At 39.5% G+C, this 20834-nt stretch overlaps 1 protein-coding gene and 1 long non-coding RNA gene across 8 annotated transcripts in view; one reads left to right on the top strand and one right to left on the bottom strand.

Annotated features, from left to right (window-relative positions):
- Positions 1 to 9984: 9984 nt before the first annotated feature.
- Positions 9985 to 19674, bottom strand: TP53INP1 (tumor protein p53 inducible nuclear protein 1). The gene is made up of 4 exons (XM_075213823.1): positions 19499 to 19674; positions 13641 to 13901; positions 11559 to 11904; positions 9985 to 10914 (listed from the first exon to the last, which is right to left on the bottom strand). Exons 2-4 carry the CDS (start codon positions 13750 to 13752, stop codon positions 10665 to 10667), a joined length of 708 nt encoding a protein of 235 aa, XP_075069924.1. The 5' UTR covers positions 13753 to 13901; positions 19499 to 19674; the 3' UTR covers positions 9985 to 10664.
- Positions 19658 to 20834, top strand: part of LOC142159169 (uncharacterized) — a 64282-nt gene continuing 63105 nt past the window's right edge. For all 7 annotated transcript variants that reach the window (XR_012692916.1, XR_012692917.1, XR_012692914.1 and 4 more), the window contains exon 1: positions 19658 to 19920. This is a non-coding gene — a long non-coding RNA (uncharacterized LOC142159169). The remainder of the gene's footprint in view (positions 19921 to 20834) is intronic.

Genomic DNA, 20834 nt, shown 5'->3' with positions numbered 1-20834 from the left:
CTTGTATATGACAACTGCTTTCTGAGTAAAATTTTACCAGACGTAAAACGCATGTCGCAGGGTAATAGGAACAAAAAAAAAAATAAAAAAAAAAAAGCCCCTTCATATATGTACATAGCTATAAAAGCACAGACATACATTAGAAAGAAAAAGCTGTATGCTAAATAAAAAGTTGTAATAGGACATGTACTAAGTAATAAAGTAATCTGACGGTGGGAAATCTATTTAGAATGGCTTATGGGCAATTTTGAACACTTAGCTTAGTACTTGTAAACGTGTAAGGGGGAACCTTGTTCCCTGGCACTGTATTGTGAGGGGAGCACATTTTACATTTGGAAGCCAGAAACAGCCAGGGAACTTGCGGTGTTCAAAAAGGCTTCTGTGCTATGGCACTTGAGGTCAGACTGTTACTCCTCTATGAAAAGCAGTCACAGCAAGGGTCCAACATATCTACTTACATTTTCACACAGACAGAGGACAATGCAGCAAACATATGTAGTTGTCAAAACACACTGTAAAGGAGGTTTTCAATTACAACTACTATGACCTGGACCATAGGCTGTTGATTGCATAATATGGTACTGCTTCTCACTTAAAGTGCAGAGCCAACATGTATCCATTCCATGGTACATAATCTTATTTGTAACTCCAACAACACTAGAATGTTTATTATATTCTATTTTCCAAGTTGGTGGCATAAAAGTTCACAAGTTTCCACAAATAAAATGCGACTGCCATGGCAACCACAGTCTCATGATGCTTTGGAACACCCCTCTGAGCTCTGCCTGCACTATAAAATCCCCTCACCCCCCTGCCTTGAAAAGGACATGCTGACAGCTGCGAGTGCGTTACTGGCAGCCACACATGTCTGCACTTCGGAGGAATCTTGAAAGGGAGATAATGAATTGTAGGACAATAAAAATGACAATCAAATGCAGAAAACAAATCTACCTAACTTGATATTTACAGGAAAAAAAAAAAAGTGGGATTTCCGCTTTAAGCAGGATACAAGTGGGACACTTAAAGGCGGCATGAAAACCTTGTGCTACATACTCTTGCTGTAAGGGATGTACCCAACTAGGAAACTGCTTAAATAGAAAAGGGTTGCACTAGCAAAACAATATAAGTGATAGCATTCTGAAACTAGTCTATCCAAAATACGCATGGTGAGTATTTCAGGTCAATAAAAATAAAAATTAGAAAGCACACACACACACACACACACACACACACACAAATAAAAACCCTTTATATTTTATAATATCTCTATCTCAAATCATGTATATTGCTATAAGTCATTTACCAAAAATAATAGAGTACTCATCACAGAAGGGTAATGTAGGTGTGTAGTCTCCTTGGTAAAAGAGCAGATAGTACATGTAAGGTCACAGGGTCATAGCCAACGTAGCAGACATGCAATACTTTGCCAGCCTAGCCCCCCCCCCCCCCCCCTTCCCCCTCCCATATCAGCCATTGTATAAGAGCTGTGTAGGCATCTTACCATCTGCAGTAAGAGGGCAGAATTTTTTTTAAAGAAAGAAAAAGAAAAAAAAAAAAAAAAAAAAATACATTGGAAGGCTAAAAGGCAAGCTCTAACAAACTGCATTTACCTTCATATGTGAAAGTTCAATATTTCTGGGTTGTCTTAACCTGTATTGATCGTTGTGAGACAAATACAATAGTATTCATGTCTTCCAGTAATAAAAAAAAAACCAACAAACAAAAGTGGGTGGAAAGGGGTCTATGAACTTCACAAAATTTTGCCAAATCATTTTCTTGCATTTAGCCCTGTTTTTGCGGTAAATTAATCTCTAGGGGATACAAGAGGTCTGGTTGTAAAGCGGATGATAATTATTCCTGGGCCTAGTTTCACCACACAGGAGCAGACAAAGAAAGGAAGATGGGACTTCTATCTATGCTGCAGTTATGTCTGTATGGGCATTTACTGTCAACAGTTCCTCTACCTTCCACACATCCCACTAACAGGCGAAAAGTTCTCAAACAATATAAAACAGACAAGTACTGCAGACGGTAGAATAGTAGATGCACTGTGTGGCTCAGACACCCGTCAGTGCCTCCAGATCAAGCCGCCTCTGCCGATTAACAATGCAGGAGACATCCATCCTTTATGGCAACTTGACAGGTGTTAAACACAACTGAGCAAAAGATTTGGCAAAAACAACAAAAAAAACAAAAAAAAAAAAACAGCTCAAGATAACATGCCCTGGATGGGGTAGTTATTGTTAATTCTGCTGGAGATATCAATATATGGTCTAGTGAGAGATTAAAGCTCTCAGAGTATTGACAAGGCATGTCAACTAGAAATGAACAGTGAAACAAGATGCAATCTGGGTAATCCATCTCAATCTAGTTGGATTTTAAGTAAGGAGACTGTTCTAACAAAGTCTTAATAGAAAGATTTTGGGAAGACAAGATTTAGGAAGGCTGGTTCATTGATCAATAAAACCTGATCACATCACCAAGACAGTGGCCTAACATTTTTAGCCATCAAGCAATACGCCTGCTGATAAACAAGTCTAATTTTAGGACAGTGATGTCTATGTTAAAACAGTCATTTCAAACCCTCGGTTTCGGTGCAGATGTCTCTTCTTCTACTCCATGCCATCTGCTTGGAAATGTACGTTGAACAGGCTGCTCTATAGAATTACTCTCCATTCATAGAGAGGCGGGTTTATATAGGACATTCAGAGGAGGATCCAAATACCCCACTGTGACTCTGGACGGTTTTACATATCATTAATAAAGCATTATCCTCATAGATCACAACAAGGTCAGCTTTGCAGAAATTTAACATCCCTTTCATTGTGGTCATGTTTTCATTCTCAAATTCAGATTAAACCTAGGAGATATTATTCACTCATGTTAATAGAAATAAAAATTGTTTAACAATTTTGCTTAGACAAACCAAACACTGGTATTACAAAATTGCTAGAAACTTATATTTCTATTACAAGGTGGAGAATATCCTCATTTACAGTGTGTATGGATGTATCATATTTACTGACGGAAACAATTTAAATATAAAAAAGGTTTCTCATTACACTGGAACAGTCATGCAGTAGGACAATACAGTGACTTAGTAAATTAATTATACACTTACTTGATAAGCCACCTGCTGACATTGGAACTAATTGGCTTTAAAAACATTTACACAAACTTGTTAAATAGTGATACATATTTTTTTGTGTTCTTTAGCTTAGAAATTAAAGGAGCACCACCCAGCACACAAGAGCACAGGTCCAACACGGACTTCAGAGAGGTTTAAGGAACAGTTATTAGATGCCTATATGAAGGTAGATGCACATCACAGCTACTGTATTAATGACATCTATTGGATACATAGCATCTAATTCTTGGTTACAAATGAAGTATATCAGATAAACCCAGTAAGCCATGACAGATGTACTATATTTATAGATCACATTTATGTCAAACAGACAATAAAAATGTAACCAGTTTGATGTTTTTCTATGCACTTATTGATCATATATAACCATACGCTGAAAAATCACTAAGGACCGACAGGTTACATAGCTTCACCCGATGCTTCTGTGTTATAGCATCGAGTTACTCATATATTGATTAAAAGGCACTGCAGTGTCAAGGCTTCAGAACAGCACCATTCAGTGACCAGCTCTCCTATAAGTGGTATCAAACAGTGGTTTACCTACAGCTTAACTCATGAAGTTTAAGGTTTATATTGGTTATAGTTAATGTATGACAACCACTGTTATTATTCTATGTGCACTCAGAAAAGTCTACTAATAGAAAACAATTGCTATAAGAAACAAATACTCATTTTATTTTTACATAACAATGGTAAAATGTACAGGAAACATTTAGTACATGTTGCTGTGCAATAAGACCCATCTGAAATAACAATAATCTGTAAATTCAAGTATATATGGGTTGCAAAGAGACATCTTTGCCAGAAGATACATTTGGCACAGCACGATACATGTAATAAAAGAACAAACCCACACACAAATAAAAGAATCAGTAATTAATCAAACAGTCCATCTACAGCATAAACAGAGATTTCACCACTGCTCAAACACCTACACAGGCTTCATCCAAACAGTGTTTACGATAGGGGTTTATCCTGCTTAGAATTCCATGTAAGAGAATGGATATATATCTAATGCCTTTGAGCATTCAGACGTGGAAAATAGGGACTTCTTTAAAAGGACCAAAAAAAATTAGCCTGGATATAGCCTTAAAGTGAAGCTGAAATATACGGTAACCAGTAATACAAAACAGAAATAAAAATACACAAGCACCACACCGCTCAGAAGTATTTAATATATTGTAGCCTTAAGTACGAAGTTATTTAAATGTTTGTCTGAATTGTGATAACCCTGAGAATAACTGTTTATACAACGTCCGTAGAGACATAGAAAATGGTGGCACAGATATGGCAATAGGAAGTACTGGGAGATATAATCTACCACTGAGACAACAGTACTGTATGTTTTATCAAAGCCAAAGACCAGTTAGATAAACCAACTAATCCCTGAAATGAGGTTTATACTGCGAAACAAAGAGGACATTTGGAACGAAGGTTATCCTTTTTGTGGCGTCATTGTGACGCTTCCTGCGGTCCTTAGCCTGGCTCTAGCCATTGCATATTAAACAAGTTAAACCACATTAAAAAGCTTTTCCTTCATACTATTAAAAATAAATTGTTAAAAACCAAAACAAACACAACAAATAGCTACGTGCCTGTTCATTGAATGCATTGTTGCTGCAATCACACATTTATGGTGTACAACTGGCAATCATGAGCTGCTAGTACTTCAACCTGAACCTTTTGGCAACCCGATAGGTAACTGTACACAGGGCCCCAGTCAGGGACTAGTAAATTTATCTCAGTCAAGAAAAAGGATCCAGCCTTTTTAATTAATCCTTAACATTAATGTACCCTGTGGCATACTGTATAAAGGTTCCAACATGCCCTAGTCCTGCTTTTCTCTTGTCAAAGGGAAAAGTGTGTGTAATATAAACACTTTTTTTATTTTTATTTATTGTGGTTTTTATTTTTTTTAGTTTCTAGATAGCAACTTGTTACTTATTTCTGTAAGTATATTGTTCACAGTAAAAAGGTGTCTTGTGTATGCCACACCACAGCAGTCACTGTGTATGTCCAAGTTAAACCCAGTCCCAAAGTAAATCTTCCAGTGATCAGCAGGATGACTGCTATTGTACACTAGGGGTACAGTCATTCTACAGATTCAGCCCCTCCATACATGTGGTCCCAGTGTTTCCCCTTTATCCTTTTAGTCCCGCTCCCAGACTCAGTAACAGTGGGGAACTCCTAGAACAGCAGGTTAGGCATAGAGTCTTGAGGACATCCTTATAACAAGGGTGCCCCACTGGTGGCCATCCTCTGAAATCTGAGCCTAGCTCTACTGGGGGTGGATGGGAAAAATGCCCCCATATAAATGCACTGCCACAGGAGACACAAGAGAGATTCCACTGTGGTGCTATGTGCGGCTTGTTCCTGAAGATCACTAGGATAGCATGAGCCCAGAAAGACATAATGGTGCCTTAAATCAGCTCAAGCTTAATGTCGGATACCTGGGCTTGGATACTGCCTGGTTGGCAGGGGAACAAAGTAGGCTCAAACCCCTGAAACACAGGAGGCAGAGGACTGGAAGAAACTGCCTTTTGCTATTCAGGAGCCCCAGTACATCTGCTCACTTATAGTAATTTACTTATAGTTTTGTTGAGGGCAGTTGCTACAACAGTAAACTAGTCAAGAACTGGAACAGTTTTCTCCCCTTTTATTAAACCGTGAGATTTATATTATGCTGCACAAAATATCATTAGGACAAAGCTGCAAATAAGGCGATCTGCAGAGTCGGGATGGAAACAAACGAGATGACAGTAGAAATGCTCTATGTTGTGTCCAGAGCTTCCACAATAAAGCTGCATTGTAGGATTGGAGTGTGTGAAACAGGAGTGCACAGTGCAGAAAGATATTTAAAGGGGAACTATGTTCAGTCAACATTTTCTTCCAGGAAAATTTGTTTGTGTGTAGAAAAAAAATAAAAAAATAAATAAATATTGTATTGAATTCACAATAGTCAACAGCAAAAAACAAAAATCGGTGATGGCTACAGGTGGTGTTCCCCTTTATGTACATCATGCTAAAAAAGTATTCTTGATGCAATAAGCCTCTATGACGATTTCACACTCAAATTATAAAATGGTTATGCTTATCCAACTACGTAATGTCTATCCTATTCACGACGAGGGGAACATGGTGAAATGTATGATTTTTAGGATAGCTGGAATAACAGAATTAAATACTAGAGAATATAATTCTAACAGTCAACGTAAGCACAAGGTTCTCACAATTTCCCTTTCCTCAACAGCACCAGATTATAAGATACTATGGCTCAAGGGTCATGGGAACACGTGAAGAGCAGGGAGTCTAGGTACAGAGCAGGATAACAGGTATCTACACACAGCAAAGTATAATATACATGGGGCCCTGTCTATTAGGTCTCTGTGCCCCCCCCCCCCCCCCAAGATTACAGCAATAGCGACACTGTCCTTACATAGCTTTTCGAATGACCACCAAGAACTTAGAGATTTCCCATCTTTGCACCAAGACAGTTGGATACAAGAGAGAATGCAAGCAGCCCATGCCAGGGCAGAATGGAAACTTCTAACAGTATTAAAAAGTAATTCATTGTACAGAACTATGATTATACTCCTTTTAGTTAAGGCTACATGTCAAACACTCTTATATCAGCCAAACATCAGCACAATAAGTATACCCTGATGTGAATTACAATCTTCAAAGCCCACACTATGTGATATCAAATCCTATATTGTTTGATGCACAGCCTGGAGTTCTTTACATTCATTCCCTGACACAGAAGACATTGTTCACTCTGTACTGAATGTTTGCTGGATCATTCGTTACTTGTTTTGAAGAGAATCAATGTTGATGACGAGGTCATTTTGGCCAATTCAGAATGTAATTTTAATATGCATTATATGCACATTTAATCCATCCAAATACAAACATAAGATATAAAGGCCACTTATTGCCAGTGAATAGCATTCACTTATGGACACGGATATCCCTCTCTCTCACTAGAGAGTACATTTGTGTGTAAGCATGGATGAATGCAGCACACATCATGAAATATGCATCTATATGGAGATACATGGCAAGGAATGAATATACAGCTACAGTATAGTACAAGTATATACACACACAGACTTGTTGAAAACATAACGTTTACACTTCAGTCCGTCAGTAAGATCTACACTACTATTAATCAAGAATATTGGGTAATGGATACATTACTTCTAGCAGTGCTTTGTGGAGAAGAACTGCAGAGATCAGAGAGTTCTTTTTTAGGTTTTCTTAGATTACAGTGACCACCACCTTCTAAGGGTAGCCACACACTGACATTGGCTCCTACTGGACAGGGGTCTATCCACTGTATTCAGCCATTCAGTAACCAGGCCCCATGAAGCACAATCAGATGACGACACGCCGGATTAGTTCAGAGATTGCTGGTTTATCTGGGCCTATACACTCTGTAATATGTGGCCACATTAGGTCTACAACCTAAGTTACCACCCAGCTAATAGCGTGTATGTACACCTGAGCACTAATGGAATGCCTTTGGACTCTCTTCGTTCCCATTTGCATGTGATGCCAATGATAAAGCAGGGAGGTGACAGATGCGTTCACATATTATAATAAGGTTTTTGTTTTTTTAAATTTCTGATTTAAGGACAAATTCAATTCGAAGCGAGGGGTCTCTGGAACAGCCCACGGAGACGGGATGTCAAGAGTTTTTATAGAATATCCGCTCATTTTTCCCCTCACTTCCCATAGAGGGGTGCAGAGAAAATGAGCAGAAATGTATTGCTGTAATAGCCGGCAGTAGGCGCAAATTGAATCTTCCCAAATCTTAGGGGCATATTCAATTAGCTTTCCGATTCGCGGTAACACGCGTTACCGCGAAAAGTGCGCGTTCTTGCCGGTATTACGGTACCGTATTAACGCAGATTTTCGCACGCAACCCTATGGGCTGCGAACGAAAATCCATGTTATTGCGGTAACGTGTATTACGTTTCGCGGCTGTTCCGGCGCGTTACCGCGATTTGGAAAGCTAATTGAATATGCCCCTTAGTATTTAATTGAAGAAAACTACTTATTTACTTTAAAAGTACAGTATATACCTATACAAAATCATAGAGACAGATTGCATGACTTTTCAAAGTTTACAACTTAAGTGTTTCCCTAGAATTTTCTTTGAACGGAAGCAGTTGGTATAAAATGGTCATATAGTGATAAGAGTGACATTCTTGAAATATAAAGACTACAAATATAATGCATTTTATTCATTAAGCTTTTAAGGTAATGATAAAAGACGCCTTGCGCAAAAAAAAAACAACAAAAAAACAAAAAAAACAACAAACACTAAAATTGACCAAGCAATTTTGTTTCAATACAAATATTATACTACAGTTGATAGAAAATAAAATTAGGTTCTCATTTTCATGAAGAAAAAAAAAAAAAACACAACCCAAAAACAAAGACATTTGTTTTAAACCAATAATGTTCTCCCCACAATAATGTTCTCCCCAGCACCTATTTCCCGGGTGCTCCAGCCGGCTGTTTTTACTTGCCACCCGGCTCTTGGAGCCCAACAAAGTCCTATTATAATAGAATAAACAATTGTTGTTTCTACCATTATAACAGGCACTGTGTAAGAACTACAGCCAGCAGTGTGTGTTAAGACCTCTGACCAGTCCTGGCAGGTGTGGGCAGGGCCGGATTAACCCGAGGTCTAACTGGGCTATAGCCCAGGAGCCTCGGGCATCCAGGGGGCCCTTTAAAGTTCTCAGCAGCATTATTGATCGGTCCGGGGGCAGGGGCGCCCCCGGCCCGATCAATGCTGCTGAGCACCGTCAGTGCAGTCATCCATCCCCGGCGCCGCTCAGTAATCTGCTTACTGAGGAGCTCTCGCGAGAACTCCTCAGTAAGAAGCTTACAGCGCGCCGCGGAAGGAGGACTGCACTGACAGGTAAGCGCTTGGGGGGCCTCACGGGGGGCGGCTCACATTGGGGGCTTCACGGGGGAATGGAGGGCCCCTTAGCCCAGGGGCCTCCATTCCCTTAATCCGGCCCTGGGTGTGGGCATTAACCTCCAACATTTTTCAATATTATTGCAAAGTTTTACAACTGCCCCCACCCAGCTGACAACGTTTTCTGGGGAGAACACTGCCCATTGCGTGCACTTTAAAAATAAACTGACCCTATATTTTTAAATAAAGATCCCTCTGTATCTGTCTAATGTAAAGGATGACTATATGAAATATATATGATGCTGGTTAATTTGTTTGCCAAAGCCACCATTCAGTACAGCTGCCATTGTGTAGCTTCTCCCAGAGCTTTCCCGACAACCCTACTGAGGTGTGAATCCTCTTACAACAGCTCAGGAGTAGGGCCTTGTGTAAAGGAATATGAACAAAGTCATTGTGGCATTGTGCACAGATAGATAACAGTACTATGTGCTGTACACATACATTCTCATGTGCTAGGCACCACTAAGAAGAGCCATACTGAAAGGTCACGGTACCTTTTAAGAGAGTTTACTATCTGCTTCCCCTAAATGTTTAAAGGCAGGAAATTCCTATCAGGGGTTATCAGAGTGATTAACCAGACTGGCACAACAGTGAAGAGTTCCAAACAGATTGTTAGAATATTAGCCAAATATTGTATCTTAGATATTGCATAAACATTGGCTATATACATATTTATATACAATGCCCAAAAGGTAAAATGCCTGCATTTTATATATAAACAAGTTCTGAGATGGAAACAAACCCAGCTAGTCTGAGGATGGTACCAAACAGTGGTCGCCAGTGAAAGCTTTAGAATATTATGTGCTGGTAATCAAAACAATTGCTACAGGTCTTTTTAAAATAAAACAAAACAAAAAAAAAAAAAAATAAATAAAAAAAAAAATTCATTTATATCTCAGCAACAAGATGTTACACAGCCCTTTTCCCCTCCCTCAAGCATGGATATTATGAAGTTATTTAAAAACATTTTAAATGAAAAAAAAAAAAAAAAAAACAAACAAATGCACCCTCTAGTTTTTGGTTTCTGAATGACCAGACAGTGTTTGCCAAAACCTTTATCATGGATTAGAAGGTCCGGTGTATTCTTCTAGTTACATAATGGACTTGGAAAGTCACAGTTTTTATTGTTGCTCAACAGTGGCGGTTTGGCCACTACAACATTCAAAACACTGGCTAGTTAGCTCAAGACTCTGCTCGATAACTGCATTAAGAAACCGTGAGTACAAAATGAGATACACACTCTGTAAAAATGTATTTAGCACTTTCCATGCCAAGATGGCTTGTGCCAGTTGCCAAAAGCGTTTTAAAACAGTTATATTTTAGAAACCGTTCTCAACCTGCTGGTGAGCTTTAACAGCTCAATTGTATCCATTACATGTATGCATAAAATGAAGTTACACATCAACTACATAATTTTGTTTTGAAATGCAAGACATATCTAGGGCAGAAAGATATTGCATTGAACCAACTCGTTTTGGAAAAAAAACAAACAAAAAAAAACAATCATCTCGCTCAGGCATTCACTCAATAATTGTACCGACGCTGGCAAGGTTGGTGGACAAGGAGCCCACTGTGCTTGATCTGATGTGAATGGCGACCTCGAATGAGATTTTGGCGTCTAAGGCTCTTTCGGTTGAGAAGAGGTTTTTCCAAATGCCGTTTTGATAACTTAGTGCAGTGAAAAGTCTTGGTCTGGTCCAGACAGTTTGTGCGAGTGGCAAGAGATGCAACATAACAATGAACATGTGGACCCACTTTATGCTCCGAATTCAGCCTGAAAAAAATAAATAAAATAAAAATTTATTAAAATAGTACCAAAGCCCTGCGCTGTCTGAGCAGGAAAGAGCACAGAGAGGCAACGGCGGTATCATCATGCAATATGGTGGGGGCAATAACAGATTCCCTCTTGAGAATGACAACAATGCCCTTAGTGTTAGACCTAAGACAGTGGGGACCCTAAAGTGCCCCCTCCATACTTTAACCCAACTCTGCCCGCAGATGCCCTCACAAGCACATATTGTCCAGTGCAGGCTACAGTACTTTGAGCAGATGTAAAAAAAAAAATAGGGAAAATTGCATGATATAGTAGATTTAATCTAATATTTTTTTATATTCCATTAAATAAGAAGTTTACATTTAAGGAAGTTACAGATGTATATACATATTTGCTGTTTAGTTTCATTTTAAATGTGGCAAATATATACTGTATAACCAGTTACAAAATAAAAATTCTAGATCAGCAATGGGCAACCGGTGGGGTGGGGGCAGAATTAATCTCAGTAAGAAGTTAACTACATCTTGTAATAACATAACAGGCATTTTATACATGTGTTACGTAAAGCAGCAAGAGCTGGGAGCCACAGGTGAAGGCACGCAGGGGCCGCCTGTTGGCCCATAACCGCTCTAGACGTAACTTACCCTAAGCTGCTGGGGCTGCGAAAGTCTGAGTCACATGTAGCTGCCTGCTTACTGCAAACATTGCGAACAGCATAAACGGACATGCTCGGGTGTTCAATGAGAAGGTTTTCCAAAGGGCTGGTCTCCACCTCAATAGTGGTCAACTCTCCAGCAGTGAAACAAGGAGGTGGGGTAACAAACCAGCTCTCTTCCAGAGGACATGGATCGAAATGGACAAAGAAAGAGTCACTAGGATTTCCAAACCGTTCAAAGGCACCTGTTGTGTAGGACAAAAGCGGATTTTCATCAATATAATCGATTTCTTCAAATGTAGAGGCTTCTTCTGGTGTTCTAGGGCAGGTATCCACTTTGATGGCCAAGAAAGAAGAAAGCAAGAATTAAGAGGAGAGAGAGGGGGGGGGGTGTCACAAAAAAAAAAAAAAAAAGACATACATACGCTTAATAAGGAAAATAAAAAAACAAACATGCTATGTATCATTACAAATAAAATAAAGAGGGACTGTCCTATAAGAAATGGAAGTCATCACATTCTTTCAATAATGGACCACTTCCTGCAGGACATGTCCCCTTTACTCTACTATATTTAATTTTTTTCACCTCAAATTTCTAACATGTCGATAGTGCCCATAGAATGAACACGCTATATGCCAATGTATGCCCCCTATCCTGTTTCCACCAAGGTCAAACCTGCCACCCCCCAATCACACACACACGTTTCTGCAGGACATTTCGATAAACAATATATAATATTTATTTCCAGCATTTAATTTTTGACAGTATTGTAATGACAAATAGCATTTATTCCATTACCCTTAACATAGCAAAGTTTTTCCCTTATATTGCTTCACCCATTTAGTATCAGGGGTGTCAAGAGTGGGGGAGCAGGTACACAAGGTATTGGGGCCAAGGCCTGCTTGTGTAGTGGCCCAGGCCCTTAGTGGCTATGGAAAAGTCAGAACATTTCTCTTGATGGTCCTCTTTGGTATACAGCTATATATTCAGTATTTTTCTTTGACTTATTTCACTACTAGAAATATCAGAAAATTTCAAGCCACAGGCGAGATAATGATTTACACATTTTATATTTTCCAAATTTGGCATTGTAAAGGGACATACAAAAACCTGACCTAAATGTATCTCTCACCTGGCAGATGCAGCATTAGAATCCCTCTGGGAACCATTTATATGAAGTGGTAAATACACACACAGAATTAACCATCAAAAATTAATCCAATAAGGACTTTAACTACATAATAAAAACATTTGAGACGGCAAAAGTCATATTATATATAAGCTTGGGTATTTGGAGAGTGTGGGTTGTGTGTAGTTGAAGTGTGATAGCCATGGGACAAATTACCCCATTTATGTATTCCATAATCAATCCATACCGTCCTTTAGCATAAATGGAAAACTTTCAAGAGGATAACTGCTACAACATGGTAGTTCTGTGCTTGCATCAATATACATATCCCATTAACTAATACCTGCATGTTTTTGGGTTTTTTTTATGGGGGGGGAGGGGGCTTACAGGCTGTTCTTGGCTAGCGCCAGGCACACAGTTAATTGTAGACATGTTCCATTTTTGTCTAAGTGCACACTATACCCTGTAAAACAAGAGCAGCCTCGCAATTTGAGTACTACATAGATCTAGAGCAGTGTTTCCCAACCCTAGTCCTCATGTACCCCTAACAGTGCAATTTTTCCAGTTGACCAGTGATATAATTATACCACCTGTGGATCAAAATGTGTCAGTCAGTAAAGATTACACCTGTGCTCCAGCAAAGAGATATGGAAAACATGCACTGCTAGGGGTACTTTAGGACTAGGGTTGGGAAACACTGATCTAGAGCTTGGCTTACCCCCAGTACAGACCAGGGCGCTACTTAGTCTCCATATTGCTTCCCATTTCACATATTGCTCATGTATTTATGAATTAGGTGCTATTTACGATTAAAGTGCAAAAAGCCAATGTGGTGGTGGTCTCCATTTGTATGAGCCTTGTCGCAATGCACTGATCTACACAACGAGGTGCACAATCTGATCAATAAGAGACTCCTACTAAACACAGATTTAAATTCTCACCTATAAAGTCAACCAGGATCCATTCGTCATCTTCTTTTTCACTGAGCTCTGGATCTTTGCTCGAGTTATTATTAGCATCTCCCATAAACATACTGTTGAGCCTTTGGAACATTACAGAATATATAGTGTCTCCGCGATACAGTCCTTCAGACGTCACAGTGATGGCTCAGGGTTAGCCAGGTGGCACAGACAGCGATAAAGTGCATCAATTATGTCTCAGCTCAGGAGGTACACGAGAAGCATCACAACTTTATTTAACACCTGAAAAAGATGACAATATTAGGGTTATGATCAGTTTCCGCTTGTAAACCAATTATGCATCTTATTTGCAATTTTAAGATTAAGCAAAGCTTTTAGACTTGAAAAGTTATTGTACTGAGGTAAAGACAGACAACAACACTGTCCTACATAGCCATATCACAAATAAAATTAGTCTTGCTTTATATGTAGCTTTTATTTTATTGATGACTGCTGAATTATCATTATGTCAGTGGAACTTGAAACAAATAAAATTATATCACTTTTAGAACTTGGCTAAAGACAATGGAATCTGATCAGGACTGTGGCGACTTCCCCATGGTTCGCAACTTAAGGAGCAACCACTCCTGCCCCCACAATACAAGGTGCACGATTCTACACCCCGATGAAGACTTCTTTATGGGGGCATAGCCATATGCATTGCAGAAATTAGATACATGTGCAATGACGTCATTATGTGTACACAGATGTGTGGAGTACGGCCACGTGAGCAAGAGGATTTCATCTCACCCAATCCCAGCACTCATCTCAATCACATCATCCCCTTGGCAATGAGCAACTTTTTCTGCTGCCCTACACACAGAAAGGCTGCACACAGAAAGAGGAAAGTAACTACAGGTTGAAGTAATCAAGGTCAGAATAAACATGAATTTTGGTTCTATCTTGGGTAAGAAAATGCAATATTTAAAAAGGGGCGGCAACTGAAATGCAAGAGAGAATGGGAGAAAGGAGCAAAGCAGAGGCCAGAGGCAAGTGCGACAACAAGGCAGCGAGCCTGGGAGACGGAGGAAATTGTGGTGGTGTTGACTGCAAAGAAAATTTTAGGAGAAGTGGTGACTCTGGGAGGAGGAAAGATTAGCTTATTTTGGACATGTTAAGCTTTAGTTACTGTTCAAACATAAATATGGAAATATCAGACAGAGTTGGCCAAACAAGATAGTAGAGAATAGGTAAATTTGGGTGTTATCTGATGTAGAGGTGGTACAAGATGTCGAATGAGCAAATTAGTTCATCAATATAAAAGCATACATGAATACTGAGGGAAGGAACATTCTAATTAAAAGGAAGTAGAGCTGACATAAGAGGAATGTGTGGGGCTCAGAGTGGAGATGGAAACAGTTGTGAGGCTGTTCTAGTGTAGGAGGAAGTAGGGTAAACTAATAAAGAGTTGAGTTTTCAGACAGTCTTGAAATAATTGAAGGCTGTGGGAGAGAAGAAGGGAGAAAGTAGAATGCCTACTCTACCAACTTGTCTGTTCAGGTCTGGATGTGTGGATAAGGGAGAGTGCCCCTTAGGAGAGGGCTGCAGGAGAGGTGTCAGAGGGGACAAGCCAGGTTGCTGTAGTGGCAAGCAGGAAAGCAGGACGAGGGATTTTGAAGAGAATAGATTATGGATAGATGAGAGTTTGTTATAAATAGATCAAATATAACAAGTATTGGTGTGCACAGCAAAGTACAGTGTGGGTTTTGTGCATTAAGTGGTATAAAAATACACACTAGCCATGCAACATGATACGATACACATGTTTGTGCGAAATTGCATCCCCAGTTAGAAGCACTTACTACAGTCAAATAAGTATTAATTTAACCGTTTAGGGGACGCCTTCAATGAAAAATAAAATTGATGAACAATTCTTATACGTTGTTGTAGTTTTGACGTCCGTTAGCTGGACAGACACAGGGAGCAGTTTACTCACCAGGATAAAATCCCTAATTTTTTTTTAAGGTTTTGAGAGGCAATGTAATGTCTATGGCAGAGCATTGTAAATATATTATGTTTTAAAGAGGCTGTAACATAGTTTTACTTACTGTAAGTTTAATATGACATTAAGTCGGCTATAATACAAAGTTTCTATACAAAAGTATAGTGCTTTTCAAAAACTCTCCTGTTCCCCGGAGTCATTTTACCATGTATTGGTATTGGATCTTACACAATCATATTTTCTGAACTTTTTAGCAGGATGAATTATGTGCCCTTCATAGTAATTTCAATAAAACTGGCCATAAGGTAACTAAGGATACAGCAGCCCCAATCAGGCGAACATTTCATATTTTGGAAAGTTCCTTCATGACTTTCTACAAGGTTATATTGAGAATCTGACTACACCCTTTTATAAATAGAGTGTTAAAAATAAATAAAAATTCCATATGCCATTGAAAGAGTAAAAACTATGGACACGCACATCATTAAGTGACGGATATAATATTTCCCTGTGACTCTTGAAGCTTTCAAAAATAGTTTGATGCTTTTTTTGTAATAAAACATTAATAGGCAGATTTAAATCAATTCATCATGGGATCAGGATTGCAAACCCTTGATAATATTTTTACTAACAATATTCTAAAGAGTTTTTTTTAACCAACATTTATGCAATATGAAAGTAAAAACAAACAGTGTAGAGAATATGGGGCACATGTTCATCTATTAATATAGCGCCACTAATTCTGCAGCTCTGTACAGAGACCTCATTCACACCAGTCCCTGCCCCCTGCTCACAATCTAAATCGCCTAACACACACACACACACACAAACACAGTCTAAGGAGCAATTTAATAGCAACCAATTCACCTACCAGTATGTTTTTAGAGTGTGGGAGGAAACCGGAGCACCCGGAGAAAACCCACGCAAACACGGAGAGAACATACAAACAGGGGCAGATCTAGAATATTGTTTTAGGGGGGGGGGGGGGGGGGGGGAACGATTTAGTCCCAGACCCCTTTTTTGCACACTGTCTCTGCCGAACGAACCTGCACACAGTGTGCAGCCACAGGCAGCAAGCCCCTGCTAGGGGGGCGATTGACCCAAACCCAATCACCCCCCCCTGGATCCGCCAGTGCATACAAACTACACACAGATAAAGCCATGGTCTGGAATCGAACACATGACCCCAGTGCTTGGAAAGAAGCGGTTGATCATGTTAAACCACTGATGTGCTGAATACTAGGTAAGGTTTAAAAATGCCCACATCTAGTTCACGCATAGCTGACAACGCTTCCTCATTCCTGGGTCAACCCCAAGTTTAAAAAATGTGTCCCTACTTTTCAATAATTGCCAACTGTATAATGCAATTTTTATGCTGTATATGGGACAATTCTTATTACCTATGTTTTATAAGTTATTAAATGGGTATTGAAAATAAAATATATTAAAACCAAGTTTGGAAGAGTATGAATGACCACCTAGACAGTACCATTTATAAGAACCCTAATTGCTTCAGCTTATGGGCAAAAACACCAAACTTATTTTAACCAACGTTCCAGCTTTCACCCAAGCCCAGTTCACCATATATAGAACACAACTGACCTAGGACAAAAGAAATATGGATGCGTACTCTCACCACGTGAGGACTTAAATCTGCACTTACTCTATTTGTAAGGCTTTAGTTTAAAAAAAAAAAAAAAAAATTAAAACCCAAAAGGTCAAGTTTAAAAAAGTACCTACAATTATGAACTCATCATACCCATTATCAGCTGAAAAGCCAAAGAATCTCCAGAAGAGGTTGACAACTCCAGTTGTTGTGGAACTAGGAGTCCCAGATACTGGCAAGAGACAAGGAAACTCACAGTGCCGCAAGTTGCAATACGCAATGCAAAAGTCTATGACTCTACAAGACCATGAAAAAACCTAGAAAACTACAAACCAGGAGACAGCAGCCAAAGCACTGGATTGTATGTATACAAATATGAAAAAGCAGCCCTACAAGTTTGGAATCTAGGTCAGAAGAAACACAAACAAGTATAAGTGTTTACAATAAAACCAGAAGGTTTTCACATATTTTGTATTTACGCCACTAACCTCAGGTGCAAAAACAATTTCTTGTGGTGGCTCACAAACTTGTTCGAAGCAACTATTCTGACAATCAATCAATATGAGAAATGGTCCAACAGTTGCAAATGTTAACACAGAGATTTTTCTTTTTATTCTAATAAACATCCAACTCCTAAAACATGCTCACTAAAAAAATGGTCAGAACCCAACGCTCATTGGCTGTCATTCTGGCTAAACCACCTGCTTTCTATATGCAAACTGAAATTATGTGAATTAGATTTTATTTTTTTTTAATGCTTAGATTTCTGTAATATGCTTTGGGGGTCATTCAATTCTCAGATGAGCAGCCAGATATCACAACTATGTCTGGCAGGACTCATTACAAGGTACTATCATACCCAAACATCAATCATTTCTCTGCACACTTCTATGGGGTGCAAAGAAAAATCGGTGAAGATAAGACCACATATTTTGCCAAAATGCAGGTGGAATAATTGTGAAAATTATGAAATGAACACAGCCAGAATGTGTTGGCTTATGACAGGGAATTGAATTATCCCCATAATTTTACAAAAACCTAAGAAAAAAAAGAAAAGAAAGTACACCCAACTTGGTGATAACACAATACAGGGCCGTAACTAGGGCTGTGCGATAGGGGCAACCGCCCAGGGCGCAAAGCTGAAGGGGGGCACAGTTTAGGAATATTTTAGGTTCATTTGGTTAAAATTCAGGGCTAGGGGGGCGGCATCAGCCTTTCTCGCCCCAGGCGCTAGAGTTCTAAGTTACGGCTCTGACACAATCACAAGCAAATATTTATCAGAAGACAGGCACAAATGCAGTTTTGTTTCCTTTCTTTCAGAACTCATGTCAGAGAACATAGATTATAGCTAGATAGTAGAAGTTTCAAAGAAATGTTGTTATTTTAGGTAACCAGTGGTTTACATGCCTGAGAGAATCTGGCATGTTTTATAACTTTCCTAGGAACACTGCCAGAGAAATAGATCATCCGTTTGCCTACCTAGTGCCAGGAAAACAAGTGCTATTATTGCTTTCCGATGTAATTAGACACAGTGAAAATGGTTTACTGTGGGACAGACTGAGTAACCTGTGCCATCCACCTGTTGAGGAACTACAAGTCCAAGCAAGTCTGAGTGGCTGTCTTTGAATGGCAGGACCTACTAAACGTTGTAGTCCCACTGTAACTTGAGCTACAACTTACCTAGCTCAAAGCAAAAACAAATTAACCATTCTGTGAAAGGTTGTAATAGAGAAGAGACCCAACATTTCTTTCAGCTCCCCTATAAAATGCTGAATAAACCTGTTATCTACAGCAATGCACTGGGATCACCTAGGTAGAAGAGGGACTGAGGTGTGGACGTCACGTTAACAGTCCATTGCGTCACCAGTTTGAGAACGCACCATAGGCAGGGACAATGGGCGGAGACCTGTTTGAGTTCACTCAATCCAAAAAAAAACGTCATCAATGTCACACAAAGGAAGGGGGCAGCTACTACAGAAAACAACAGCACGGGCCGAGCGCTGTGAGCTCTAGGAGGATACTGCTCTACCAAGCGTCACTACGCGCGTCTACCTATAGCAACGGGTAAAAAAAACCTCTTTAATAAAAACGCTAACGTTCGAAAACGCTCCCTCTGCGGCGTACGGCAAGAAACGCCCAATACAACCGTTTATCCCCTACATTCTGCCTGCACACAGGTAACTGAGAGGTTAAAAAAAAAAGTTTCCCGCACACAACTGTTCAGACACAACTTACAACGGTCACAACCGGACCACGGCTACAAGAAACTAGTGTAACTAGACAGTTACTTACTCGTCCTTGGTTACTTTGGATTGAATGCCTGGTTTAGTAGTTTCCTTGGCGTTACTGAGGTAGATATAAGCACCCGTCTGCGGCAGCTAATGGCAATAGCTACAGGTGCGGCTGTGACAACACAAAGCGGGTCGCTGCTTCTCCGTTTGCTTCTCACCTCCCAACTGAAGCTTTTGTTGTTGTACAACTGGAGTTTGGAAACAGCTGATCGGGGGCCGTGACGTCACGAACACCCGCTGACCAATCGGAGTCCGCGGGCGGGCTGTCGTTAACGCACGTGACTCCGGCGACCAGGCTAATACACAAGGAGGGCTGTCAATCAAGAGAGAGTGGGGAGGACAAGTCCAGGCAGAGCTCAGAGTCACAGGCACTACAGTACCTTTATCTGGTGCACCAGATGGAGTGTGGACGGGTTTACCAAGGTAGCTAACACATGGGAAATTATTGCAGTATAACATTTTCTAATATAAATGGTTGTAAGCCTTTCTGCTGGGTTCTAACAACTGGCAGGAAACTTACTCAGTGTTGGGAAATATCCCCCTGCTCTTACCCCCCCCGCTCTTATCTCATACATTTTCCATACTGATAACCTACTCAAACTCCTATATAAATATTTGTAGTTATTATTAGTAGCTGTATGTAAAGTAACTTGTATTTTTGGTTGTGCTCCTAAAAGTGAGCCTGTAATTTGTCTAAATTATAAATGATGGGTTTGCTCATAATTTATTTTAAGCTATGTTTTAAATATATCAAAATGTGTAGCAAAAAATATTTTTTTTATTATTATTGCAGTACCGTGTTAGCCAGAAAAATCTATGGGATGTTAAATACATTCGTGTGTCCTTGCTTAGGATCTGGAAGAAATTGTTTTGTGTTCTGTATTTTAGTTAGTCTGGATAAATGACCAAATTTATCAAACTTGTACACTTTGTGGTCCCGTCCTAAACATTCAAAATCCATTCGGACCTGATTTGAACTGGCAAGATGGAAAATCTTGTGGATGTGTGTGAGGTTATTAGCTGGCCCTTACATAGTAGGTTCAAGTGGAGCCAATTTCCATTGCATTCCAATTGTAATGTTACTGGATTTTTATAATTATCCAATCAGATCACAGAGTAATGTGTGTGTCCAGCCTTGGAGCACTAATTTGACTTGTGGATTTAAATAACAAAAGTAACATGCTATAATGTGAAAAAAAACAGAGGAAGATTTATAATCTAATTAAATCAGAATTTTAAAATCTATACTTTAATGTTAACAAAACTTCCCCAACCTGCAACTCTTTCTTTGGCTCAAATATTTCTTAACTGGATTCTTCCAAGATCTGTGCATCTTA

This window comes from Mixophyes fleayi, chromosome 5 (genome assembly GCF_038048845.1).
Source record: "Mixophyes fleayi isolate aMixFle1 chromosome 5, aMixFle1.hap1, whole genome shotgun sequence".
Classification (NCBI taxonomy): Eukaryota; Metazoa; Chordata; class Amphibia; order Anura; family Limnodynastidae; genus Mixophyes; species Mixophyes fleayi.
This window is presented reverse-complemented; position numbering and strand designations above follow the sequence as displayed.